At 42.2% G+C, this 27,647-nt stretch overlaps 1 protein-coding gene across 2 annotated transcripts; it reads right to left on the bottom strand.

The window, feature by feature from the left end:
- Positions 1-364: 364 nt before the first annotated feature.
- On the bottom strand, positions 365-27,319 carry GALNT11 (polypeptide N-acetylgalactosaminyltransferase 11). 2 transcript variants are annotated; one of them, XM_063303352.1, is made up of 12 exons: positions 27,256-27,319; positions 18,034-18,366; positions 16,453-16,576; positions 16,159-16,325; positions 14,990-15,115; positions 14,002-14,251; positions 13,019-13,136; positions 11,971-12,123; positions 10,886-11,104; positions 4,297-4,401; positions 1,929-2,066; positions 365-1,151 (listed from the first exon to the last, which is right to left on the bottom strand). In XM_063303352.1, the coding sequence occupies exons 2-12, from the start codon at positions 18,326-18,328 to the stop codon at positions 1,020-1,022; spliced, it is 1,827 nt and encodes a 608-aa protein (XP_063159422.1). In that variant the 5' UTR covers positions 18,329-18,366; positions 27,256-27,319; the 3' UTR covers positions 365-1,019. The 2 variants fall into 2 exon arrangements, with proteins under 2 accessions (XP_063159422.1, XP_063159421.1); XM_063303351.1 differs by lacking the exon at positions 27,256-27,319 and adding an exon at positions 26,913-27,077.
- Between the last annotated feature and the right edge of the window lie 328 nt (positions 27,320-27,647).

The following is a 27,647-nucleotide window of genomic DNA, read 5'->3' as shown; positions in this document are numbered from 1 at the left end:
CCAAGGACCAGGTTTCCCAATGAGAGTTTTCAGTCCAAAAACAAATTCAAGCTTCTCACAAATACTTACGTGCATTGGTAACTTTTAAGCACTTCACAAATACCGTTTTTTTAACCTCTTCACAGAGAAATGGGGAAGTGCCGAGTATGGTAAAAATCAAGCAACGTAATTTTCTTTTAAAATGCCGTTATTGTGGCATTCCAAGGTGCCTCACAAGAACGGAAAGGCCATCCCCACTGCATAAGCCACCTGCCCTTTGCCCCTCATTTGTTTATCATCCTCTAATGCAGTTTCTCAACCTTAGCAACTTTTAAGATGTCTGGACTCCAACTCCCAGAATTCCCCAGCCAGCTGGGAGTTGGAGTCCAGACATCTTGAGTAACACTGCTCTAATACTGCAACTCCCACACTCATCCTATGGGCTTCCCGGAGGCTGCCTGGCACAGAAGAAAGCCTTTGGGCGGGGAGCACTGGGGGCTGCGTTGAACAGGCAAATGCTACCTGGATGGTCTCCAAAGTCATCAAAATGACACTCTGAACTAGTTTAAATATGACAGGTGGACATCTATTACGTTAAAATTAATAAAATTATTTTTAAAAGGCTAAGCTAAAACATAATATTTTTCCAATGCCAGCTGTAAAGTCAAAAGGAAGTAGAGTACCGTAATACTTTTGCAAGGAATACTGGTAGAACAAGGTAGGTTTCCGACCATTTAGGCCCGCTTCATTAAGTGCATTCACTAATTAAATTACATTGTCCTAGTTACGACTTAGAATATTTCCATATACTGTTGAACTCCGAGGAATGTGACTGCAGTTCTGCTCCTGCAGAGAGAACGGGGGAGGAATGGGTCAGCTTCTATTCTGCTTGGATGCTGCAGTCCAATGTGATTTCTAACCGTCATTAAAATAGTTTCCTTTAAATGTTCGGGGATGGAAATAGCAGCTAGGGTCGCCAGCCTCAGAAAGGCAGCTCGGCTAAGAGTTACCGCGGAAGGGGGCATTCCTTGAGGCCGCACTCAGCTCTCCAAACGCCACTGCTGAAGGGGGGAGCCGTCGCAAATTGCCATGGTTACGTAGCCTTTGAGATTAAGTGGATCAACCACCTTCATGCACTGCCCAACAGACACCTGATACAGCCGATTTTTTTTCTGCAGAGAGAAAAGTCACAGGAGAGATGAAACAGTCCCAAACCTATTTTTGCAGCAGTTATTCCTTTTGGCAGGACAGTGGGGTACTTAGGGGCTCCTGGGCCAGCTCTGCATTTGCAACATTTTAGTCTTAAGGATCTACAACTTATTTATCAAAAGGATTATTTTGAAATAATCATGGCTGCATAAAAAAACTACTTGAGATACTGTACATACTCCATGCTTTTCCCTATCCCCCTGTGAACCTACCCATTCAGTCTTTACAGGCACAGCTTTTTATTAACAGACCTTTCTTCCTTCAACAGCCAGATTTTGCTTCTATAAATTTATCAGTTAGCCATAAAATTAAAATACCACATGGGAATTTCCACTTCACAATTCCAGATTCAGACCATGACCACTTTGTATTAGTGAGTGAAGCCTAGGCACTTTTACGGCATCGTCTTACCCCTAACAGAAATTAGTAGTACCGCCACAATCAAAATATCAGAGTACTGAAAAACAAGGATCGAAGCCTTCAAAAACATTGAAGTGGACAAAACCTTTTCTGGCCACAGGGCACATTCCTAACTGGAGGCCTTACCTTGGGAAAGATCCATGGCCAGTAAGGTTACCGCTCTGCAATCGCATGAGTATCTAGTTTTCTCAACAGTCTGTGGGAATGGGAACTAATCCATGCATCCTGAGAATCAATTCTGAAGCTTATATTACCTCAACGATCTTTAGTCAGAGCTAGACTATACAGACTGAAATTCATCCTGGCCAAAATTCGCTTACTCCAAGAACCCACTGCTGAGATCCTCCTGACCCATGGCATTTCATAAGGCGTGGTGGATCGGAAGTGCCAGTTTCAGATACGTCCAAGCACAGGAGGTTGTTTAAGATCAGCTCATGATCTTCATTATAAATCCATACCTAAGAAAATATTTTAAGATAATTAGGAACCGATGAGTCGAAGATGGTTTAACCCCTAAAGTGGGAGACAACCATGCAGCTCTCTTCCACTGTGATAGTATCTTCACTATATTTTCAAGCCCTCCTTGTGTTTTCCCCCTTAGAGCAAAACTTACTATTCCTTACTACAGGGACACTGTAGTACTGTAGTTTACATGACACTGACTGGCCAAGGAAACTGTGCAATTGGCAAACCAAGGAAATCCCCTTTGCTTCTATGGCCCTTTCCCACCATCCAGATGGGATGGCAAGAAATGCTCTAATACAGACAGCACTGCTGGAAGAGGAGTGGAGCCTACTGAGTTAGCTCGGTTGGCAGGTTCATGTTTCCAAGCTGATACTTCTTGCCAGTAATTAATAAAATTAGCTGAGTGTTTTTAGAATTTACAGATGCACACATTTAATGAAAGGGCACTGTAGTAAGTTGAACATACACCAAGCAAGTAACAAACAGTTTTGCATCAATTCTGCTTCTGCTTGGATGACCCCACAAGTACCCCCCAGCCACCTGTTTCCATCTGTTTGTTCTAGAGGCCTATTTCCAGCTTCATTAGATTTGTTTCATGTTATACCTGCTTAAATTCAGATCACCTTTCCCCAACTTGATGTCCTCCAGATGTGTTGGACTCCAGTTCCCGTAATCCCACTCAACGTGTCCATGCTGGCTGGGATTTGGAGAGTTGATTCAACACATCTGAAAGGCAGCTAATGGAACAAGCTGGAAATGTGAGGCTATGCAGAACACACCTGTAACTAAGATACTGTTCTGTATTTAATCTACGTGGTTGATTTCTGAAAATACTGAAAAGATTCCAGAAAAAAAAATGGAATTAAAGAAGTGGTTTATTTCCTCGCTTGCTACAGAATAACCCAGTTTAGGCATGAATGCAAACCATTCTGCAGGTTGTGCCGATTACGATTTGTACTTCTCCTCCACACAGTACAAACGAGGTCGTATGTTTGGCTGTAACGGTAAACATCTGCACCTAACAGAAAGTCCACGAGTGAAGAGAATGAACTATGACCAATGGCCCTTTTTTAGTGTCTCAGTCACCTTATAAATTCCCCACAATCCCTGGCTGCCCATTACAAGATGACCCAAGGGCCAACCACTTCTTTGCCTTCATCCTTGCAGCCCTGTGAAAGCAGATCAGAGACCCTCCTGTCCATTTTTTTATTACCTGCAGGTTAGCTGCACATAACTAGTCGCTTTGTGCAAGATGGGCAGTGACAAAATTTGAAATAAATATAAATATAAATATAAATATAAATATAAATATATATATATAAAAATTTTGACCGTGGCTTGCTATAGATTATTAAGCTGGCATCTTTCTGTAATAAACCTAAATTGCAGGTTTTTAACCCATGAAAGTGTACTCTGGATCATCAAATCTTGTCCGTGTGCGTGTCAGGCCCAGCCCAAGAGCGACGAAGAGTCAGTCCAGCCAAACTCCAGTTCTTTGTTTGCTCACACCATAGAGGCAGAATCTTGCCAGACTAAAGCTACTCTACCTCACCTAAGGGGGAATGACCTGGGAAGGCTCCAGGGCGGGGCTATCCTGAACCTCTTTGCTTTCCCACATTCCAATCCCAGACTGTGTCTCCTTTTATCTTGCCCTCCTCCTTGGAACATGCTCCCTCCTTCAAGAGAGGATGACAGAGGGAAGGAGGGAGGCAGGGAGGTCCTACATTCTGACTACCATTCTATACAGCAAGTATCATTTCTTTTGTGAATTTGTAAAGTACAGAGAAAAGACTGAATAATTTTGTGAACAAAGCAACAACAACATGGAGCAATGATGGTGGAAGACAGAAAGTGCAAACGACTGATCAGAGGGATGTGCCCATGCTCAGGACGACACGGGGGCAATAGAAGTGAGGAAGCAGTCTGTCTTCTCCTCTCTTATTGCATCTGCAAAACTGTGCCCACTGACTCTGCTTGGGCTTTGTAGGAGGAGAGCTGTGTTAGTCAAAGGAGGCCAGACAGAGAGACAGGGAGGAGATACAGATAATCAGATATGAAAATAATCTAAACAAACAATGACGTAGCGTCCTAGGACATGCCTTTTGTTTTTGTACAATTTCGCTGTGAATGATTAAAGCAAAGCAGCCCTCGGAGAAAACAGGAACAGAACATCACAGAGAGATCGAAACTAGCAAAACTAAGCACAGGCTAAAGGAAACTTACCTGATTCTTATTACGGTAGTCGCATTCCCTGACCACGACAAGTCCTCCTTTCTGACTTGGGTGGTTTTGCGCCACCAGACATGTATTGGTTTGAAGGTGACGCAGCTGCAAGGAAAAGCATAAACAAACATTTATTTATATTGCATTTTATATTTGTAAATTGTTTTGTTTTTATAGGATTTTGTTTGTGATTGTAGTTTTAACTTTATTGTAAACTGCCCAGAGTCCCTCTTTTGGGGGAGATGGGCGGTAGCAAAATCTGAATAAATAAATAAAAGAAACACAAACAGGCTTATAAGAGAACATCCACTGTGAACAGAGATAAAATTTTCAGCTGCCCTTCCTTGTGTTCTTATTATGTTCTCTAAGAACAAAAGGGTGAGGAACAAGGAAAGAGTAGGGATTTTTCAAAAATAAATTATCATCTACCATTTCAGCTTCATTTCACTATGATACATGACCATGAACTATCTGCTACCAACCTTCTGTGCCAAGGAAAAAAGTGTGTGTGTGTGTGTGCGTGTGTCACAAAAAGGAAAAAAAAGGGCTTAGCACAAACATATTATTGGGACTGGGTATAAACATCATTTTTATAGGCTTACATACTCAAAACTGATTTTGACACAGTATAACTTGTTTAAAAAGAGAAAATTGAAACTGCATTTTCATTATTTATCCAGCTCTTGCATTTACCTTTTTCTTCCACCATTTTAAATACTTAAGTTAATCAACAGGAGGATTTCTTTTCTGAAGGACAACTTTACCTGATTCTAATCAACTTATACTATATGTTTAGAGATCCTTTCCCCAAAGCATATCTGTTTTTCCACAATTATACCTCAAAATAGCAAGGACACAAAATGATTAAATAGAGTCTTCTTAAGCTAAAGCCATTTTAAAGAGTTCGTTAGGAGGCCAGAAAATTATCTTACATGGCCTATGAAACAGGACTTGTTATAAGCTTTTTTTTTCTGCCAGGCATACCCAGTGAGATTAGCCATCCAGTTGAATTGTTGAAGAGCAGATTCAAAACTAAGGAAAGAGAAACGTCTTTGAAAGACTAACATACTGTACTTTTCCAAAAAAACACAAGGAGCTCAGCCTAGGGATAGCCATTAGCAGTTGCAGAGAATTTGCTTTCCCTTTTTTCCTCCTCCAGAAAAAAAGCCCACTTTGATTCAAATTCAACTTAAGTAGGGATACCCCCATTATAAATAAGGGAACAGAAGGGAAGTCTGACCCATCCATCAAGTAGAGGACCAAGGGATTCTAGGCTCCATGCTGGGGCAGAGGAGAGCCGTGTCAATCCACGTAGCCAAAAACTGGAGTCTGGTAGCACTAATGAACCTGCCTGTATTTGTGGGGCTCCAGAGACAGAAGGCATAACGCACATACTGTACGAGTGTCAACTGCATGAGAGAGAGAGAGAGAGGTCGTTATCTAGGACCGCACATTAGACAAACAGCCTATTGGGATCCTTATACTAAAACAATGTACGTCATGTGCGGATAGAATCCAAAAATTATGTATGTTGTTGTTTATTCGTTTAGTCGCTTCCGACTCTTCGTGACTTCATGGACCAGCCCATGCCAGAGCTTCCTGTCGGTCGTCAACACCCCCAGCTCCCCCAGGGACGAGTCCGTCACCTCTAGAATATCATCCATCCACCTTGCCCTTGGTCGGCCCCTCTTCCTTTTGCCTTCCACTCTCCCTAGCATCAGCATCTTCTCCAGGGTGTCCTGTCTTCTCATTATGTGGCCAAAGTATTTCAGTTTTGCCTTTAATATCATTCCCTCAAGTGAGCAGTCTGGCTTTATTTCCTGGAGGATGGACTGGTTGGATCTTCTTGCAGTCCAAGGCACTCTCAGAATTTTCCTCCAACACCACAGTTCAAAAGCATCGATCTTCCTTCGCTCAGCCTTCCTTATGGTCCAGCTCTCGCAGCCATATATTACTACAGGGAACACCATTGCTTTAACTATGCGGGCCTTTGTTGTCAGTGTGATGTCTCTGCTCTTAACTATTTTATCGAGATTGGTCATTGCTCTTCTCCCCAGGATTAAGCGTCTTCTGATTTCCTGACTGCAGTCAGCATCTGCAGTAATCTTTGCACCTAGGAATACAAAGTCTTTCACTGCTTCTACATTTTCTCCCTCTATTTGCCAGTTATCAATCAAGCTGGTTGCCATAATCTTGGTTTTTTTTGAGGTTTAGCTGCAAACCAGCTTTTGCACTTTCTTCTTTCACCTTCATCATAAGGCTCCTCAGTTCCTCTTCACTTTCAGCCATCAAAGTGGTATCATCTGCATATCTGAGATAGTTAATGTTTCTTCCAGAGATTTTAACTCCAGCCTTGGATTCCTCAAGGCCAGCTTGTCGCATGATGTGTTCTGCATACAAGTTGAATAGGTAGGGTGAGAGTATACAGCCCTGCCGTACTCCTTTCCCAATCTTAAACCAGTCCGTTGTTCCGTGGTCTGTTCTTACTGTTGCTACTTGGTCGTTATACAGATTCTTCAGGAGGCAGACAAGATGACTTGGTATCCCCATACCACTAAGAACTTGCCACAATTTGTTCTGGTCCACACAGTCAAAGGCTTTAGAATAGTCAATAAAACAGAAATAGATGTTTTTCTGAAACTCCCTGGCTTTTTCCATTATCCAGCGGATATTGGCAATTTGGTCCCTAGTTCCTCTGCCTTTTCTAAACCCAGCTTGTACATCTGGCAATTCTCGCTCCATGAACTGCTGAATTCTACCTTGCAGGATTTTGAGCATTACCTTACTGGCATGTGAAATGAGTGCCACTGTTCGATAGTTTGAACATTCTTTAGTGTTTCCCTTTTTTGTATGGGGATATAAGTTGATTTTTTCCAGTCTGATGGCCATTCTTGTGTTTTCCAAATTTGCTGGCATATAGCATGCATTACCTTGACAGCATCATCTTGCAAGATTTTGAACAGTTCAGCTGGGATGCCGTCGTCTCCTGTTGCCTTGTTATTAGCAATGCTTCTTAAGGCCCACTCAACCTCACTCTTCAGGATGTCTGGCTCTAGCTCACCGACCACACTGTCAAAGCTATCCCCGATATTGTTATCCTTCCTATACAGGTTTTCTGTATATTCTTGCCACCTTTTCTTGATCTCTTCTTCTTCTGTTAGGTCCTTGCCATCTTTGTTTTTGATCATACCCATTTTTGCCTGGAATTTACCTCCAATGTTTCTAATTTTCTGGAAGAGGTCTCTTGTCCTTCCTATTCTATTGTCTTCTTCCACTTCCGCGCATTGCTTGTTTAAAAATAATTCCTTATCTCTTCTGGCTAACCTCTGGAATTTTGCATTTAATTGGGCATATCTCCCCCTATCACTGTTGCCTTTTGCTTTCCTTCTTTCTTGGGCTACTTCTAGTGTCTCAGCAGACAGCCATTTTGCCTTCTTGGTTTTCTCTTTCTTTGGGATGTATTTTGTTGCCGCCTCCTGAACAATGCTGCCAACTTCTGTCCAGAGTTCTTCCGGGACCCTATCTACTAAGTCCAGTCCCTTAAATCTATTCTTCACCTCCACTGCATATTCCTTAGGAATATTAGTGAGCTCATATCTAGCTGATCTGTGGGTCTTCCCTAATCTCTTTAGTCTGATCCTAAATTGTGCAAGAAGAAGTTCGTGATCTGAACTACAGTCAGCTCCAGGCCTTGTTTTTACTGACTGTACAGATGTCCGCCACCTTTGGCTGCAAAGGATGTAATCAATCTGATTTCGGTGTTGTCCATCTGGTGAAGTCCATGTATAAAGCCGTCTCTTAGGTTGTTGGAAGAGAGTGTTTGTTATGCAGAGTGAATTGTCTTGGCAAAATTCTATCAGCCTATGTCCTGCTTCGTTTTGTTCTCCCAGGCCATGCTTCCCTCTAATTCCAGGTGTCATTTGACTGCCCACCTTAGCATTCCAGTCTCCTGTGATGAAAATAACATCTCTTTTAGGCGTGTTGTCCAGTAGGTGCTGCAGATCCTCATAGAACTGCTCTACTTCAGCTTCTTCAGCATTTGTGGTTGGGGCGTATATTTGGATCACTGTGATGTTAGATGGCTTGCCCTGAATTCGAATTGAGATCATTCTGTCGTTTTTTGGGTTGTATCCAAGCACTGCTTTAGCCACTTTACTATTAATTATGAAGGCTACTCCATTTCTTCTGTGGTCCTCTTGTCCGCAGTAGTAGATCTGGTGGTCATTTGATGTGAAGTGGCCCATTCCAGTCCATTTCAGTTCACTCACGCCCAGAATGTCTATCTTTAATCTTGTCATCTCACCAATAACCACATCCAATTTGCCCTGGCTCATAGATCTTACATTCCAGGTTCCGATGGTGTGTTGATCCTTAGAACATCGGATTCGCCGTTCACCACCAGCACCGTCGGCCGCTAGCCGTCCTTTCGGCTTTGAGCTAGCTGCGTCATCACGTCTGGGGCTAGTTGAGCTCATCCTCTGTTCCTCCCCAGTAGCATTTTGACCATCTTCCGACCTGGGGGTCTCATCTTCCGACGGTATACCGACATATCTCTGGTTGTACTGATCCATTTAGTTTTCACGGCAAGAATACTGAGGTGGGTTGCCATTACCTTCCCCAGGGATCGCATTTAGTCTGACCTCTCTGTCATGACCTTCCCGTCTTGGGTGGCCCTTCACGGTTTAGCTCATGGCATCATTGAGGTGCTCAAGCTCCAGCACCACGACATATAATACGGCCCTTTATTTGAATAAAACAGTTCGGTTGAGATCTGCATATGTGAGCCTGACTGGGGCAAACTGTAGGGATGATTCAGAAATATTATTTGTATTTATTCTTTTTCTTATCTAATTTGTTTCTTTTATTCTATTTTTACATACAGTCTTATTGATGTTTTTTGTTTTCTATCCTGTACTTTGGTAAGGCCTAATGGCTAATCAATAATAAACTATACTACACTAACAAATTTTATTGAAAGGCATACGCTTTGGTTATCTATAAACAAGTGGCCTGGATGGTTATAATGCTCTGATATAATTTTGTCCTTTTTTTTCAGGCCTGATGTCAAACTTGTCTCCAGGATTCTCGATTCCAGCTGTTTTGAAACAGTGGAACTCCCCCAGTCCCATGGAGCTTGAGACTGCAGAATTCACATGCACCAAAAGATTTCAAGCTATCTCAGAAGGCCTTAATGAACAGAATGGGGGTTGTAATGTATTACAGTTGCTAACTAATGGGGTAGTTGCAATCTCTCACACATATAACCTGCATCTGCATAGACATCCTACCCACCCCCCACCTGCCACTGCTTCATCCCAAGCTAAATTCTACATCAGTTTAACCACTTTGTGCAACTGATGAACTGAGCTACCATTCACAAGAGCTTATGTCTTGTAATAAAATTTGTTAGCCTGAAGAGGTGCTACCAGACTCCTCCTGATTTTAGGACAGATGCGTGATTTTCGTTTGCTTGATTTCTCTTACCTGGTGTTTAGAAGACACCTTTAGATTCATGTACCTGAAAGACTCGGCGTATTAACCAATTAATACAGAGTTCCCTACAAGATTACGACAGCCATTCCCTTAATTGACTTAGAACAGATACTTCGTAAGCTTACGGAAGACTGACTTAGGACTGCTATGATAGCTACCTGAGTAGAGCCACTGTATTTTGAGGCAGGACTTCTAAATATGAGTGGACAGTAGACAAGGAGAGAGAAAGGGATCGGTGTTTCCAGAACTCGACTGCTGTAACTAAGCATGGGTGTTTTTTTAGCACGATGGGGGTTCTTGTGCTTTACAGTATATTCTGCACAGAATTCACAATTTTAAAAAATCATCAGTTTTAGAGCACCGTTGCTGCTACAAAAGAAATTGTTTTCATTTCTGCTGATTTCTGACGTTTTACATAGCACCTTTCCATATACGGCTAAGAGAAGCTGCAGGCTCAAGGACTAGCAGCAATAAGAACAAAAGCCAAATGTGCCAATGTGTATTTTTACCCTGGAAAATAGGACAGAGCTCCAGTTACACCTATACAAATGGATCCAAAAGGGAGAAAAAGTTAGGCAAGCTATTTGCCTCTTAGACTGGGCAGCGAAGGCTGATCTGCTGGCTCCTTTAAAAGGAAACCACATGACGAATGTCCTGTCAAAACTAGATTAAAAAGCAACTGACCATTTGGTTATGACGTAGGGGCTCCCCCTTATAGTTTTTACTACAGACCACAGAAGATGTTCAGAAAGGTTAAACACTGTCTTCCCACACAGAAAACAATCTACGTAATATTTATTTTATTTTATTTTATTTATTTTCTATCTTGCCTCTTTTATAAATAACTCAAGGCAGCGAACATACCTAATGCTCCTTCCTCCTCTTTTCCCCACAACAACAACCCTGTGAGGTGATACATCGTTATTCAAATGGCTAAATCTTATTACAGATTTTCAAAACTGTTCTTATTTTAAAGCTAAATGGCTATCTTGTACTAATAGAATTCCTTTTCCTTCAAACACCACTTTATAATTTGCACAGCTATGTTTTTAAGAGCTCGGATTTAAGCAACTGAAGAGGCAGAACAGCATCTTACCCTTCCCCGTTGCAGTGTTTTTGGCCTTTTCTGCTCTTTATTGAAAAAGACAGGAGGCTGCACCTTGGCATTGGGCCCAGAAATTTGCATCTCTGGATACACGTTGTCTAAATACCATTTAAATGATTTGCAGTTTAGTTTTTTTCTCAATTCCACACGGTCAGTGATATTTCCATAGTTCCTTGTTCTTAGCTCTGGACGTAGGGCAAAATACTGTTCCTGTTTGAAAGAATTGAAGACCATAAAGAGAAGAACAGTTATTCCATTTATTCTAAACTAGAATCTTAGTACAAGTAGTCCTCGCTTAACAACTGTAATTGGGACTGGCAACTCCGCCACTAAGCAGCATGGTCATTAACATGTGATGTCACGTGACCACACCAACTTACAATGGCAGTTGCAGCAGTTCTGTTTGCAGTCATTAAGTGAATCCTGCACAGTTGTTAGGTGCAAGACACATGATCACCATCTGCAACCTCCTGCCGGCTTCCCCATTGACTTTGCTTGTCGGAAGCCAGCAGTGGAGGTTGCAAATGACAATCACAGGACTGCAGGACGCTGCAACCACCGTAATTGCAAGCCATTTGCCAAGCACCCAAATTGCAACTACATGATTGCGGGTACGCTGTGGCAGCTGCGAAGTCTCCTCATTCAGCGCTGTTGGAACTTCAAATGGTCACTGAACGGTCATTAAATGAGGACTACCTGTAACAATTCATACATAGCACTAATGGGGGGGGTGATTTTTCTGAGCTGTATTTTCATATGCTTCTCTGGCTAAAAATTGCAAAGTACAGAACTACTGAGAAAATGTAAGGCTTTATATTGAGTTTCCATCATTTATGCTTCTGTTCCCTTCCCGTATGACAACTGTCCAAATCTCCAGACACAGCCTAATAATCAAAAGCACTAACGCTCTGAAAATGGAGGATACAACAATACTTATTTCCTCCAACAGCAATCAGCAACAGATTTCTCAGGAATGTGGCCACAATTCCTGTGTCCGTATCTTGCTCCCTTCACTTGGGTACTCAGGTATATCGGCCCCCCGACCCCAGTAATAATTACAACTGTGGCTGCCTTGCCTTATATTCATCCATCCACACATAGGCAAGGCGTAAAGAATTGTGTGCCATCGTGTCTTGCCCGCCTGGAGAGCCATAGGGACGTCTTTTGCGAAAGATGTGCCCTACTCTGGAGCAAGGGATGATGAGAAGTTTTCCTCCACACATCCAGATCTGTTCGGAAACAGAAGGACTTAGCAAAATATTTTTACTTGAAGACAGGTGATATCAGGTACCGGATCTAGTTTCTAAAAAAGGTTTATTTGTCTAACTAAGGATTACATCTGCCATCTTCTTAATAGCTGAAGGATCTCATTCAGGATGACAACTGTCTCCAGAGCTTAATGCTCTCCTCATCCCCCTCCTCCAATAACGTGGAGCAAAAGCAAGGCAATTTTGAACACTATTACATCCCATAATAAGTTACCAAGAGGAGATGCGGATCTCTTCTTAGAGTAGTATGCAATCCAACATTGCCTGTTTCCCACAAACTGAAGTTATTTTAGTTATGTAGAGGTTTTATATAAAATAGTTATTTTTCAGCTGAATTTCACTGGTGAACCACAATCCACATTGGGACTGAGAACATTTTAAGCAACCAAATCTGTCTGATACATCATCAAATTGTTTTAACTCCACAAATCCATCAATTGCCTAGATTCAAGCCCTGTCTTTTTGTAACAAAAGCCCCATAAATTATAAGTCTCCCAGTTCTTTCTAACAGTTCTTCCTGTTTTCCCCTAATTAATATTTCAATTAGTCTCACAATAATTTCATACATGCTAGATAAATGTTTTTGGTACATTGCAATGGATGCTCTACCTAAAATAATCTCAGAGGAATTACTGCTCTAGAATTGTTGTTTGCCTTCTTGGAGTTTTTTGGAAGCCACAGTAACTTCATCTTAGCAGTGTTCTTTCTAGCTATTTAAAACTGTCAAGAAGCAACTTTCACGCTAGTCTTCAAAGCTAGAGAAAGCAATCACATCCCCTGATTCTAAAAGTTGCCTGCATCAATCATCCAAGGATAAAAAAAGAACGCCCACTAGCAAATCCAAAACCAAACATACCCGAAATGATATTTCCAGGTTCTCCCCTCCCCAGATGTCCATGCCACTGTCATATTGTCCAAGCACATTGAAATATTCTCTGTCCATTGCAAACAAACCTCCTGCCATCGTGGGGGACCTAAGATGAAGAGGACAACTTTACCAAAGCCAAGCCCTGCCATAAGTAGAAGAAAGAAAGGGGAATAGCACATCTACAAAGAACTGGTTTGAGGTCTATAAAAGTGTGCGCATGTGTGTGCACGCGCACGTGCACATTGCAGTTGAAACCCTAGCGACAGGAGGAAGGGAAGCGTTTCCTAGGTCAAGAAAGTATTTAAGTCCCCCAATGGGGGGAGGTGGGCAGGGATAAATTTAATAAATTTATTTATTTATTTATTCTATTTCTATAGCTGCCCATCTCAATAAGTGAATCTTTATTTATGAGTGAGTGAGTGAGTGAATAAATAAATAAATAACCCACCCACCCACCCAAGCGGGAACAGCAGCATTCTCCCACATTTTTCCTATGCTCTAAATACTACTTCTCTGGATTCACAAGGTGGCCCACAGAGGGCAAGGACTTGTGGCCCTATAAAGTTAACAGATGAAATGAAGGAAGGAGTTGGCCTCAGTCAAGCCAAGAGAGAACAAATATCATAGGAGCTATTATTTACTGAACGGGACTAACTGTCCATTAACAGCTTTCTCAGAAGAGGAACTCTACCAGAGTTCCGGCTTCAACTCTTCAGTTACTAAACTGAAGCAGTTTCCCTGGGAACAGACATGGATATTAGTGACTAAACGCTGAAGGTTCTGGCATTGCCTTCTCTTCAGTCGTCCTTTTAAAATTCCATATAAAACTAAGTATCTGTTGTTTGGCATGACAAGGTTATTACATTTTTATCCCACATTTGGTTGAAGGAACGTACAATACCCCCTTGTCCAGTTTTAAGCGAAGCCGAAATGCCCTTCAGCATGTGGTGCTTGTAACTGGCATATCTTACTTGATCAGAGCCGTGGCCTGCTCAGGTCCCTCCAACTCCGACAAAGGAACAAGATCCCATTTAAAGTGAAGGCCCCAGTTGAACCCTCCACGGACAACAGGAGAAGAGCTGTAGGTCAGCGTGTCTGCACTGATGATATCGATCACGGGGCAGACGACGGTTTTGCGTGATTCCTGGATGGGTGTCAGCAAGGGCTGCAACCACAACTCGTTCACTTCACAGTGACTGTCCAGAAACACAAGCACCTTCCCTGAGGAAGTAAAAGCACAAGAGATACATGAGACACAGAAGACAAGACAGAAGCCCTCCTGAGAACATCATCAGCTCACGAGTCCTCATTTACACAAGATCCCACTGCTCTGAGAGGGAATTATTGTGACATTTGTATCTCCCTCCTTTCAGCATGAATTGGAGAAATTCAGAATTAACACTGGGAGTAACTATAGGAAAAGACACAGTGGGTAAAAAAACTCAAACTAAAAGGGAAGTTATATTTAACCGGAAGGCTGAGACTGCAACTTACTCAGTGTTTCAGTCAGGCGTATTTCCACATATTTCCCCTCTGGTGGATACAGCTAGGTCCAGAACTGAACTAATATCACTACTATAATTTCAACATATTGTAAGGCTGAACAGATACTGCTGCATCCTGATGAAACTGTATTATGTAGATGATTAGGGTAGATGATTTTCCTTTAATTAGGAAAAGGCTTTATAACATTATAAGTACATCCTGATTTAACAATGGCGTTAATACACAATGCAGACTGATTATACAGATTATCACTGTATTTTTATAGGTTTATGGTAAATTGTGTGTAATGGGACAAAAAACAAGCATTAGTCAATTTACTGCATTAATACAGTAAGCCTCACTATTCCCAATAATTTGATTTAGTAAGGGCAGAAGTACAGATCACAAAAGATATAACGTCGCTATTTAAAATCATAGGTTTAGTGTATTGTCTGTATCAGTGCCAGACGTTACCTGTGGCATGGGAAGCTCCGACCATTCTCCCTCGAATTAGCCCTTCTCGCTTTTCATTTCTTACTAGTTTCACATTGTTTGGAAGATTTTTTGTTAAATACACATCCAAGTCTTCTTTTAAATCAGCTACAATCAGAGAAGGAAAGAAACATAAAAATTGCTTTAGAGCAATCAGTTTCCAGCTTCTCCTCACATTTGTTCTATTTTAAAAGGCTGGTAAAACAGGCCTGAAACTAAAGCCAACAGCTGTGACAATATCCTTGTTAAGTGTTCTTCCTTGTGGAAGGAAATGGGATAGCTGACTAATCCAAGTGATACATCTCTTCTCTAATAAAAACCGGCATTTAGAAAGGTATGCCAGTATCCATGGCACAATCAGAAGCACAAGGGAACAGCCAGCCAATGCCCCATTCAATCAGACTACTATTTAATTGCCAGAATTCCATTTCTGGAAGCAGCCTGCGTCATTCATGCTGGGTATCCCAACCTCCTTCTCTGCAAAATAATTCGCTAGGATAAAGTGGCGTGCAAAACATTTGAGACATTTTGCACTTGAAAAGCTGTGTCAGGTTTAAAATGCTCTGTTCACTACTGAAGCAGCTGCCCTGAACATTCCTCCAGTGTTTTCAACTCCAAAGGTCTCTCTTGTGTGCTCAAAACACCTGTTTCAAAGAGCTTTCCTGAGCTCAAAATACTCCCAATAATGGCTGGAACACTGTCAGAATACTTCCAGCGTTGGAACAACCTGTTTCAAATACCAAACCACTGCTTGAAATTTGAAATATTTGCACACTTGCACTATTGTTCTTACCTATCCCAGGGAGCTGAGATTGAGAAAGTGACAGAGACACAATATAACCTACAGCACAACTCATATTTGAATCCAATTCTCCCTAGGGCAGGGTCGGCAATCTTGTGGCTGCACCTCCGCCATGCCACCACCACTTCTGGGGGACTAGTTGCTCTGTCCATGCCAGGGCAGCCGGTGAAGCCATCACCAAAATGACTACCCAAAGAGGTGGCGAGCCCTCTCTCTTGTGGGTTGGGAAAATATGTTTCTTTTTGGGACCACAGTCAGATGATTTCAGGTGGTGGGCCACATCCAGCCTGTGGGCCGTAGATTGCCGACCCCTGCCCTAGAGCAACACAAAAACCTAAGAATCTCCCACCTAATTCACTTCTATCATCCACCAAAATAATTTCATGGAGAAGATACGATGGTGTTCGATCCAGAACACTATGAACTGTCCGAAGCAAGGCAGAGAAAGCTTCGTTATAGAAGCAAATTATAACACTAGCAGAAGGCAGATCATGAGGATATATTTTTTCTTTACACCTGGAAAAGGGAAGGAAAAAAGGCATATATTAACATACGACTGTCACTTTGCTTCTCCTCTCTGCCACAATGTCATATGGCTCTTGGAACAAAGTGTTTATTTTATGATGAACGTATGAACGCTCACTTTCCATCCCTCGTATCTGGCACCTCTCTGTGATATCCCAATCGGTTACTGATGAGCACATTGAAGGCATGCTTTTGATAGCCCAAATCTCTCACTTCCTGGTCCTGTTCATTGAAAATCATACCTGAAACAGAGAATTCACAGATTCTGTACATATATTGCCAATAATCACTTCCTAAAATTTCCCCTTAGTCTCAAAAAGTCCCCTAAAGATGTTTTCCAAAACAAACTTACTCTTTCTACAGTGGTTTTGGTAAACTGCCTTGAAACTCATGAAAATGGGCAGGATATAAAACCATGTAAATATGTAAATACATAGAGGCCATCATAAATGCCCAGGCATGAATATTACTATAATATCTGTAAGAACATTATGATACTGCAGCTCTACTGTCTTATGAAGTAAGAGGAGGAGGAGGGTAGGGAAAAATAGTATGTTAAGAAACGACTTGCAAGCTACCAGCATTTAACAGAAGACAACACAGTGATAGAGATGTGTAAGATTTTAGGGGTGCTGCGGAATTCTCACAAATGAAGTAAGATCTTTTACTGTTCATACGGCATATAGCTATTTCATAAAACCTGAAGACATTATTTTATTTGTTTGTTCGTTTGTCAAATTTTTATCACCGCCCATCTCCCCCTTAAGGAGAGACTCTGGGTGGTTTACAATAAAATTGTATTATCCAGAAGGAGAAACAGGGCATTAAGGGCCATTGAAAACCCCTATGTTTTTTCTTTGTGATGTTCTCGGCCTTTCACTTACATATTTCTCAGTTGTGCTGGCTAACAAGTTTACTAGCTAGTCCCTGTCATAAGTCAGAAAAGGAAAGCAGAATCTGCTTATACCCTTTATAGCTTTATCGCTGTAATAACACTGTAATAATTATACATTTACAGCTTTATAGTTGTAATAATGTTGTAATAATTATAAAACTACAAAGCAGAAAACTGCAGCTAGTTCAACTTATTTAAGACAGAGGGCTAGAACTATAATGCTATTATCAATCACAATGAAGAAGAAGCAACCCATTCTTAGAATAGGGGTATCACTGTTTGTGGGCTTAGAAAGCTCTGTGCAATGGATGCTATAAATGTATTCGTCTTACTGTCCTATTTTCTGACCTATCCATGATGTTTAGAAAATTTAATGAAAGTTGGGACTTTCAGGGGCTAATGAGAATCCATGGGTTAATGAACCAGACTTACAAAAGGCATTATTCTGTCTAACACAGAGACTGGGTTCACTCTTTACATTAAGCTATAGTGTTAGTGTGTGTGTGTGTGTACTTTGGTCTGGCTTAATACAGAGTATGAACCCCGCCACTGTGGCTTATAAATCATGGTTTATGATATACCAGTGTGTTAAAATGGCCGTCAGTCTGCCAAATTAGTTAAACCAAATTCTTCCTCTTGTGATATCTGAATCCATACAGTACCGATCATTTTGACAGTCAATACCTATCCAATGGGCTCAACCTCTGCCCTGCTCCACCAAGGCTTTCAGGCCATGCACAAATCACTGCCATGCCTTCCCCAGAATGGAGATAACCACCTTAACTCTCTAGTCCTCCAACTTACCCATTTCAGGGGAAAACTCTGTATCACTCTTGATGGGATCCTGTGCAGCATTTCCCAAGGGATTCCTGATCTTGCCATATCTATGCTTAGATTCTGGCATGCGTGCTGGTCCATTGACAAACTGGGGATAGAATCTTTTGGGGAATGGCTTCTGAGGTTCAAGCCCCTTGATGGGCACATTCTTGAAAGACTGGGTCTCTTCACTGAAATTAAAATAAACAAAGAGCAGAACTGTCCAGGTCACAGATGTAAAGAGACAGCCATAGCAAAAATAGCGAAGTGTGACACTTCCCATTGTAATCCTAGCATTGTTGTTGGCACATTTTCAATCCCCTAAAAGAAAATCAAAGGAAAAAACAAATTAATTGCAGAGATTCTTTACTATTGCATCTTAACAGTTGGCCTTTCTAAAAAGAGACAATTCCAGATTAATTTTACATTTTCATTGTCTCAGACTATGTTTTCATTCTATATAAAAGCAACAAAGCAAACATCAGCAGCAAATATCCTACAGTGTAAAATAACTTTAAAATCCACAATGCTAATGTGGCATTAATGGAGGCATTTAATATGATTTAGAGTTATATGGAATTCTACGAAGATTACATTTTCAATTATCAGGTATGTATCTTGATAAATGTCTCCATTTGGTTCAGTATAGTCCTGCTGGTTCTCTGCAAACTGTAGGTTGTAAACTAAAGATAGATATATTTCATACTCTCTCATCTAAATTTTTCCCATTTCTCATCTCCAACACTGAGCTGCACCATAACTCACTGTACATTTAATTAATTGATTACTGGAAGTTTAACTTGTAACATATTAAAGACCAATATCACTAGAAAGTTTAAAGATTTACTGCTTGAAGTATTTGTCATGTAGGTCAAGGAACAACCGATTTTTAACAGAAAACATATTTTGAGCAAAGGCTTAAAAACAGCAATGTTAGTTCTATCTCAATTCATCTATCTTTTCCTTTATGAAAACATAAGATTATGTATTATGAGATTCTCATACAGGAATAAATCATCAAAATACAGTAGGAACAATAATGCAGGTGGGGAAAAACACCTCAAAGACCAGATTAAACCTGGGAGATCAATCTAATTACACAATTTATAGCATGGTTAAAAATGCAAGCAAGATTTTTTTTAGACTCAAGACATAATTTATAACCAATGCCCTCTTTATTACATTAATGGTTTATAGATCTCTGTCACTGAGATCAGCAACTATAGACATTGCAGTTATTCTGAAATTCGTAATACTTTCTCAAACTCAAAAGCACATCATCAGTGTTCATTCTGGATTTAAAGTTTCTACAACTAGTCCTGCACCTAAGTAAACACAGCAAACCCACAGGTGAACTATTTAAGTGCAAAGAAATAGCCTCTTTGTATCAGTAACATGATCCAGTTCTTGAAGAATATCTGTGCCTGTCTAAAATCCTTGAATGCTTCAAAAATAAATATATGTTTTCCTGATCTTAGATATCTCAAGATTGTATGAGTATAAGTCACTGAAACACCTCTGGGAATTTAATAAAAGTATGAATTAGGCAACATAAGGCCCAATTGTAATAATTATAAATCGTACCTTAAATAGCTTATAGGAATTGATAGATTTTACTTACGCAGACCTGTTCCTGTGGTTTACAGGTCAGTGAAACCGGAGTAAAACTTTGGTTCACAATCATGAACACCCAGGAGAATCAGAAGATATGCTGAAAAGTGTATAGAACAAGAACTGTACTGTCTACCAATACACTTTGACTGCAATAGTATGGTTCAATTATGCAGAGTGTGTTTTTTGAAGTATATTTCACAGAACACCAGCATCTCCACCCACTAAGTCCAGACCTTGCCTGGTTCCAGCCTGGCACTTGATCTTCTAGCACCTATTGCTGCTGCTGCTGCTGCTCCTTCAGCTTGCAGACAGGTGTTTCTCCTTAAAAAAAATGCTTGTGGTTCCTTGGTCTTCCAAAGCTTAAGAAACTTTGGTTCAGACGAATAAATAATCCTTCTTAAATACTGCATATAAGTCACTTTCAAAGGAGCAACTCAATACTAGCCAGTCATTGTGCTTCCTCCCTTAGCTACAAATGGATGTGCAACTGACTACATTACTGGAAGCACTGAACTTTTTCACTGGGTGTATTTCACTATGCTTCTCTGCCAGTGGTCATAAAGTAATTGCTGTTGGTTTATTCATTATACTTTAGTCACATTTATTCATGCTTACTTAAGTTTTTTCATTATAAATTTGCAGTGGGTATCATTTTACAACTGCATTTATTTTAATTTATTTTAAAACTCTGTCCATCTTAGGAAGAATCTGCAAAATCAAATAATATAATACGTAATTACAAAACTAAGACATTACAGGGCTGTGCCATTATACTTAAAAGCATACTAATTTCAATGTTCTTGTCACCACACATTAATGGAAAATGCTTTTAATTTTTTTTATACAGTATTTTTATTAGAGAACTATACTACTGCGATTTTTACCACACTGATTTTTACTCTATGCTTAGCAAATGGTACAAGGTTGAGCAAGAGTAAGACAAGGTTGTGTGGTGTCACTTTGTTGTTTATCCATAGATAAATGTATAAGGAATGCTTGCAGTGATTATCCTGTTGGCTGGAAACATGAAAGTGCATGCCCTTCTGTATGCAGATGAGGCTATACTATTGGTTGAGACTTGAAATAATTTGCAGCAAATGTTAAATAGGGTATATAATGCAATTATGACCATGGGTTTGAAAATTATAGTGTATCAAAGACAAATTTAACTGCGTTTGACAGGAAAAATTGAGTGAACAACTGCAGTATACATCAGTGGCAAAACACTGCAAGTAATGTGGAATCCTTGGTGCCCACTGAGCCTTGTTGTTTTCTTGCAGACTTTTCATTGCCAGACTAGGCAACATCTTCAGTGTGAAAAGATATGCAAAAATCAACACTAGGATTAACACCAGATGAACCATCAAACAGCACAATACACCCTAGTCAAGGAACTATTAACTCAGGCAATCAACCAAGCAGCAAACAGCAGCCCAATCAAAGAACCCCCAAGGAGAGAACAACACCCCCACCAACACAAGCAGGGCAAGCCACAGTATATAAACTGAGAGCAAGGCCCACTCCCTCTTTGCACTGAAGGTGTTGCCCAGTCTGGCGATGAAATGTCTGCAAGAAAACAACACGGCTCAGAGAGCACCAAGGACTCCACAGTTCAACCCTGAGCTACAAATATTTGCTTCGATTGGAAGCAAACAATAAAATGGTGAAACTATGCCCGAACTGCATAGTTACTACAAGTAATGTGTTTGTACCTTGATAAAACGTCTACCATAGATGGGAATATTAAGGAAGGTTAAGATGCGCAACTGCTAGTGGAAAGACAGTAGGTAACGTGTGGTCTAAGGGACGCGGTGGCGCTGCGGGTTAAACCGCTGAGCTGTCGATCGGAAGGTCGGCGGTTCGAAACCGCGCGGCGGGGTGAGCTCCCGTTGCTCGTTCCAGCTCCTGCTCACCTAGCAGTTCGAAAACATGCAAATGTGAGTAGATCAATAGGTACCGCTTCGGCGGGAAGGTAACGGCGTTCCGAGTCGTCATGCTGGCCACATGACCCGGAAGTGTCTATGACAACGCCGGCTCCAAGGCTTAGAAACGGAGATGAGCACCGCCCCCTAGAGTCGGATTCGACTGGACTTTACGTCAAGGGAAACCTTTACCTTTACCTAACGTGTGGTCTGCAAATGCTGATGAACTATAATGGGGAATGTGTGGTTGTTTATGGGTATGCTTCTGCTCATTATAAAATACAGAAGTGGGAGGTGGACATGTCAAGAGAAACATAAACATAGCTGCATGAAGGTTGTGATAAAATGAAAAAAAAAAAAAAGCAGGGCCAGGAGTGAATGTGGATTGAATATACAAACAAGCCATCAGTACAAAATAAGACACACTGTGAGGGGCTGTACGAAGACGAATGAGGATTTCACTGGGAAATCACATTTTGCCCTTCAAACCTGGATTACTGCAGTTTTACTAACAGCCACTTTATAGATCTAATTCATACTTGCACACTTGCCACACATACCAAGATATGCATTTCCTTCTGAATTCTTCTCCCCACCCCAGTCCCTTATAGAAGGCCTCTATCTGCAACTCCACTGGTTTGGACCTGGGAATCGGACTATGGGGAAACTGGACTTCTTTCCCTGCACGGCTATCTTTTCTAGATTGACATCACCCCTTGGGTTCTGGTGCCCCATATATTAGCTAGAAAGCCAGGTATAGGGGTCTCTCTCTTCCTCTTGCCACCATGCTTTGAAACCACTAGTTATTGATGGCAAGCCAGAGAGAGTAAAATGGTTAAAAAAGGAAAGTACAAGAACATTCTGAAAATTATTAGGAAGAAGTGCTTCAGAAATTGCATGAATATAGCACTTCTCTTATGCATTCAAGCACCCATCTTTTATTCAGGTTTCCATGTGAGCCTGAAAAGAAAATGTGGCTCTTTAAGGAGTCAAATTAAAATGAATGCAACTCTTAAAGCAGCCAGTTTTCAGGGACTCATGGAAGCAGGAGACTGCTTTACTTAACAAGATAGAAAGAAGTGTTTGACTCATAAAGGTACTCCTCGCTTACTGATCGCCTGAAGTTACGACATTGCTGAAAAAGGAGATTTACGACCGGTCCTTGAAGTTGCAGCCGTTTCAGCGTCCCCATGGTCACATGATTGCAATTTGGCTGCATAGCAACAAGTGTGCATTTATGGCAGCCGCACTGTCCCACGGTCATGCGATTGCCATTTGTAACCATCACAGTCAGCTATGACAAGCAAAGTTAACAGGGGAGCCGGCAGGAAGTCACAAGTCATGGTCATGTGATGTTGCGCTTAACAACCGTGGGTGATTCGCCTAATGACTGCAGCTGGAACTGATGTAGTAATTCAGTGTGGCCATGTGACGTTTCACTTTACAACCGTGTTGCTTAGTAACAGACTAGGCGGTCCCAAGTGTGGTCAGTGAGGACTACCTGTGTATATGTTCCGAAGCATTTCTTCCAAATCAGTTTCAAAATGGGCAAAACCATATTTGTTGGTGCCCCGCTGTTCTAAAACTTTAATAGACAATCTCTGTGTAGGAAGGCCCACGCTTTAATACTGTTTGGAAAGAGCTAGAAAGGTCAGCTACAGCAGAATAATGATTAACTGATGGATCACGAAATTTCTCAGGATTATAAGAATCTCTCCTTTATTACTCTGGTCCATAAAAAGGCTTACATTGTTCCTTCATGCAGAAGAAATCTTGATTATCCTGCATGTCTGGCAAAGTCCTTAGTTACAAACACATCAAGAGGAAGCACCTGGACTATTTGACTTATTAATAGCCCTGACATGAGCAAATCCAAATTCCCAAAGAGGTCACATATTTTCAAAATGCTATGTAGTTAAATTTCTTCTCCCACATATTTTAACACCGTCCCTCTTTCATAAGCAGGATGCCTCGTTGTTCTCTTTTCTAAAATCCATTTAGGACTCACAAATCACAGAGTTCTACTTTTTTTTTCTGGCTTGGGCTAATTCCATGCCACAAAAGGAGGCCAAGGTGACCCAATGCAGCCCACAGCTTTGCCATTCTTTGTGTGAGCTTCACCTAGGAAAAAAAGACCAGTGCCCAGACAGAATGTAGAAATCACTAAAGCACAGAAGCCTCAGGAGGCAGCAAAGCGTTCTGTCCCTAGGAAAAAGTCTTGTTGGATATATGATTAACTCCTGCCACCCACCACTCTCTGAAGTGACAATCAGCACAAAGAAAGTCACATAGTTTGGGCATGTGATATAAGCACAAAAACAATTTTGCTTGGCAAGTTTGAAGGAAATAGCGCCAGGGGAAGACAACAGATAAAGTGGATGGATGGAATCAGGGAGATCACTGACATACTCTTAGAACAGTTACAATTTTTTTCTGAACTTGAGTCACAATGTCAGACATTTGCCCATACAATAATCAGAAGTCAAGCCCAACTCAGTGGCATTTTAAGCAGCTGACTGTCGTTCCCTTACAACTCTTACTTCAGCTGTCAACATTTCTCAGTGGGTCTTTACAATCAAAATCTTAAACAAATAGCCAAGCTGTTCCAACCCTGCTGTTTATTCGTTCAGTCGCTTCCGACTCTTCGTGGCTTCATGGACCAGCCCACGCCAGAGCTTCCCGTCGGCCGTCAACATCCCCAGCTCCCCCAGGGACGAGTCCGTCACCTCTAGAATATCATCCGTCCACCTTGCCCTTGGTTGGCCCCTCTTCCTTTTGCCCTCCACTCTCCCTAGCATCAGCATCTTCTCCAGGCTGTCCTGTCTTCTCATGATGTGGCCAAAGTATTTCAGTTTTGCCTTTAATATCATTCCCTCAAGTGAGCAGTCTGGCTTTATTTCCTGGAGGATGGACTGGTTGGATCTTCTTGCAGTCCAAGGCACTCTCAGGATTTTCCTCCAACACCACAGTTCAAAAGCATCGATCTTCCTTCTCTCAGCCTTCCTTATGGTCCAGCTCTCACAGCCATATGTTACTACGGGGAACACCATTGCTTTAACTATGCGGACCTTTGTTGTCAGTGTGATGTCTCTGCTCTTAACTATTTTATTGAGATTGGTCATTGCTCTTCTCCCAAGGATTAAGCGTCTTCTGATTTCCTGACTGCAGTCAGCATCCGCAGTAATCTCCGCACCTAGAAATACAAAGTTCCAACCCTACCCAAGCTATATTCATACAAATATTTACTAATTATGACTTGTATTACTTAACATGCATTTCCTTTATGACCTAACCACTCCCATATTAGTTTGATTGCAAATCTCCACAACAGAAATATTTGAGTTTATTTGCTATTCCTCAAAAATAATTTAAGCACTTTAATTCTTGTGTAGTTCACATGAGTGCAAAAAGACTGCTGTATGATGAAACCACGAAGAGCCGTTTATTGCCAATATCTTCATATCCTTTAGCGTATGTACCTAAGAACATGGTCTCAGGTTTGTATTATTCCCCCGATCACATGTGAATCTTCCAACTTGTTCTTTTCTGTTATGCTGCTAGCTTGGCTTCTAACTTGTTTTCCTGGAACTTGACCAATATCATCCACTCAAGGAAGAAATTCTGTCAAATATTGGCAAACCAACCACCTCGTCACAGAAACATCTCAACTCATTTTCTGAGAATAAAAATTGGGCAGGTTGTATTTTAACTGCCAATTAAAGCTAGTTCTGACAGACTGAAATTTTCCATTCTAGCAGTTACTTCGTCCCACAGTTTTAAACTTGTTATAACTTTCCTGCAACTTTGACCAATTTTACAGCCTTGAAGTACATTTTTGTTGACGTTTGAGGAAAGTATTTTCTAAATATCATTCCACTTGTGTGAATCGAACAGAAATAAAAGGTATCACTAACTAAAATCTGATAATAGCTCAACGTGCTTACAAAGCAATTCACTTCCTGAGTGGTTATATTCATTTTACAATAACTGTCATGTTCAAGAGCCCACTAAATCATCCTCAACAGGTGGCCATTCAATCCCCATTTAAAACTTTCCAGCAAAGGGAAGAATGGCACTCTTTGAAAGAGACTGTTCTACTACTTAACTGCTTCTACTATCAGGAGCTTCTTCCTAATATTCAGCCTGAATCTTCCTTTTAATTTCAACTGGTTAGTCCTCCTTTCTTTGGTTTCAAAGAGAACACATTCACTCTGCATGCACCAGCATTTTAGATATTTGTAGACATCTCTCCCCTGAGCTTTCTCATCTGCAACAGAAACATTCCCAGCTCCTTGACCCCCAACCCGGCTTCCAGCCTCCTTAACATTCTGGAAACTCAACTGGTTCCTTTCAAAGTGCAATGCCAAAAGAATATGCCCTGAGCTTTAACCAATGCAGAGTATAATGAAACAATTACCTCCACTGATCTGGATGCAATGCTTCTGCCAATGCCCTGCAACGCTGCATTGGCTTTTTCAGCTGCTGCATCCCTCTTTCGTCACATTCACCCTTTGATCCACCAAATCCTAAATCCTCTCACATGTCCTGCCTCTAAAAACAGGTTTCCCCTGGGGCCAGTCAACTAATCATTTGCAAGGCTCCAGCATTGCAGGTACTTTCACTGAAACAGGACCAAGGTGTCTCTTTCCAGATGACACAAAAATGCAACTCTGTACATCACAGCTTGCACAAATATGAGCCAGCTCCCTACTCAGAGTACTGCAGATTGCATAATGTGTCCAAAAGAGGAAGACAAAGACTCAGCTCTCTGGAAAAGGCCCTAATTCTGGGAGAAAGAAGAGGATGATCAGCAGCAAGAGGGATGGACTCAGTTACAGTGGCAATGAATGCATTAGAACAGGGTTCCTCAACCTTGGCAACTCTAAGCTGTGCGGACTTCAACTCCCAGAATTCCCCAGGGGAATTCTGGGAGTTGAAGTCCGCACAGCTTAGAGTTGCCAAGGTTGAGGAACCCTGCATTAGAAGACCTGAAAGACCAGGTCCGGAGAAAATCTACCCATGCGGTCCTAGGAGTCGACACCGACTTGATGGCGCATAATCAATCAATCAACTGCACAAATGGGGGTCTAATGATCTTGAACGGGTCGCTGCGGGCTGCATGCACCAAGATGATGAAAGATACGCGGATACTGGGCACGAGTCCAGGCAGTCGCCAGGAGTCCACTCTGACTCGAAGGCGCACGCATGCACACAACCCACAGCAAGCAGGCTTTCATCGCGCCATTCTCCTCGCTCCTCTGCTGAGTTTCCCACGACCCCCCCCACCCTCCCCGACTCGGCCCACCCGTTTTCCCCTCTCTTCGGGCTTACCAGACCCGAACGGCCTGCTGCTCCGCGAGCCCGGCAGCCCTCCGCCTCCGCGCCCCCCGGACCAGGGCAAGGACGGGGGGCTCGGGCGCTCGCTGCGGAGGAGGAGGAGCCGAGGCGGCGTGGCACGGAGAGGGAGGCGGAGCGGCCGGACGGCGCCCCTCCGAGCCTCGCCCGGCCCTATCGTTGGGCCAAGAGGCCCGCGGGGGCTGTTTCGCCCTCCCGCCAACGCGCGGCGCTGTGGGGCCTTGTCTCCCTCAGGCTCGAACCGGCGCTCCGCAGCCCTCACCGCCAGCCTTCCCCCAGACACCGTGGCTCCTCGTTCTGCACCCGGCCTCCGACTCACCCGTGCGGCCGTGACGGTGCGGAAAGCGGCGGCGGCGAGCCTCACGGAGCATCCCGCTCCTCCCTCACGGCACCGCAGCTGGCGCCCGGCGGTGGAGCGCGAGCCTAAACAACCGGCTTGTCGGGGCGGGGCTTGTCGGCGGCCCCTCATTGGGCGCTTTCCCGGCCTCCTCCTCACTCCGCCATGACACCAGAGGCACGGCCTTTGCCCCGTTTCTCCTGGCACGCATGCGCGCCGGAGAAAAGAAGAGCCCCTGAACAGCTGCGGTGGAAGTCCGGTCTAGGGAGATGAAGTCCGGCTATGTTTGAAACGACTTCGTCATGGAGAAAAATCTCTCTAGCTTAGGGTTTTTCAACCTTGACAACTTGAAGATGGGAGGGGGATTGAATTGA

The sequence above is a fragment of the Candoia aspera genome, chromosome 4 (assembly GCF_035149785.1).
Source record: "Candoia aspera isolate rCanAsp1 chromosome 4, rCanAsp1.hap2, whole genome shotgun sequence".
Classification (NCBI taxonomy): Eukaryota; Metazoa; Chordata; class Lepidosauria; order Squamata; family Boidae; genus Candoia; species Candoia aspera.
This window is presented reverse-complemented; position numbering and strand designations above follow the sequence as displayed.

Excerpts from the sequence above, each read along its gene's own strand:
- GALNT11 (XM_063303352.1), bottom strand. The coding sequence starts at position 18,328 with ATGGGAAGTGTCACACTTCGCTATTTTTGCTATGGCTGTCTCTTTACA. Across the intron at positions 16,326-16,452 it reads CCAGATACGAGGGATGGAAA|GTGTAAAGAAAAAATATATC; the intron begins GTGAGCGTTCAT and ends TCCCTTTTCCAG. Across the intron at positions 15,116-16,158 it reads GGATGATAGAAGTGAATTAG|CTGATTTAAAAGAAGACTTG; the intron begins GTGGGAGATTCT and ends CTCTGATTGTAG.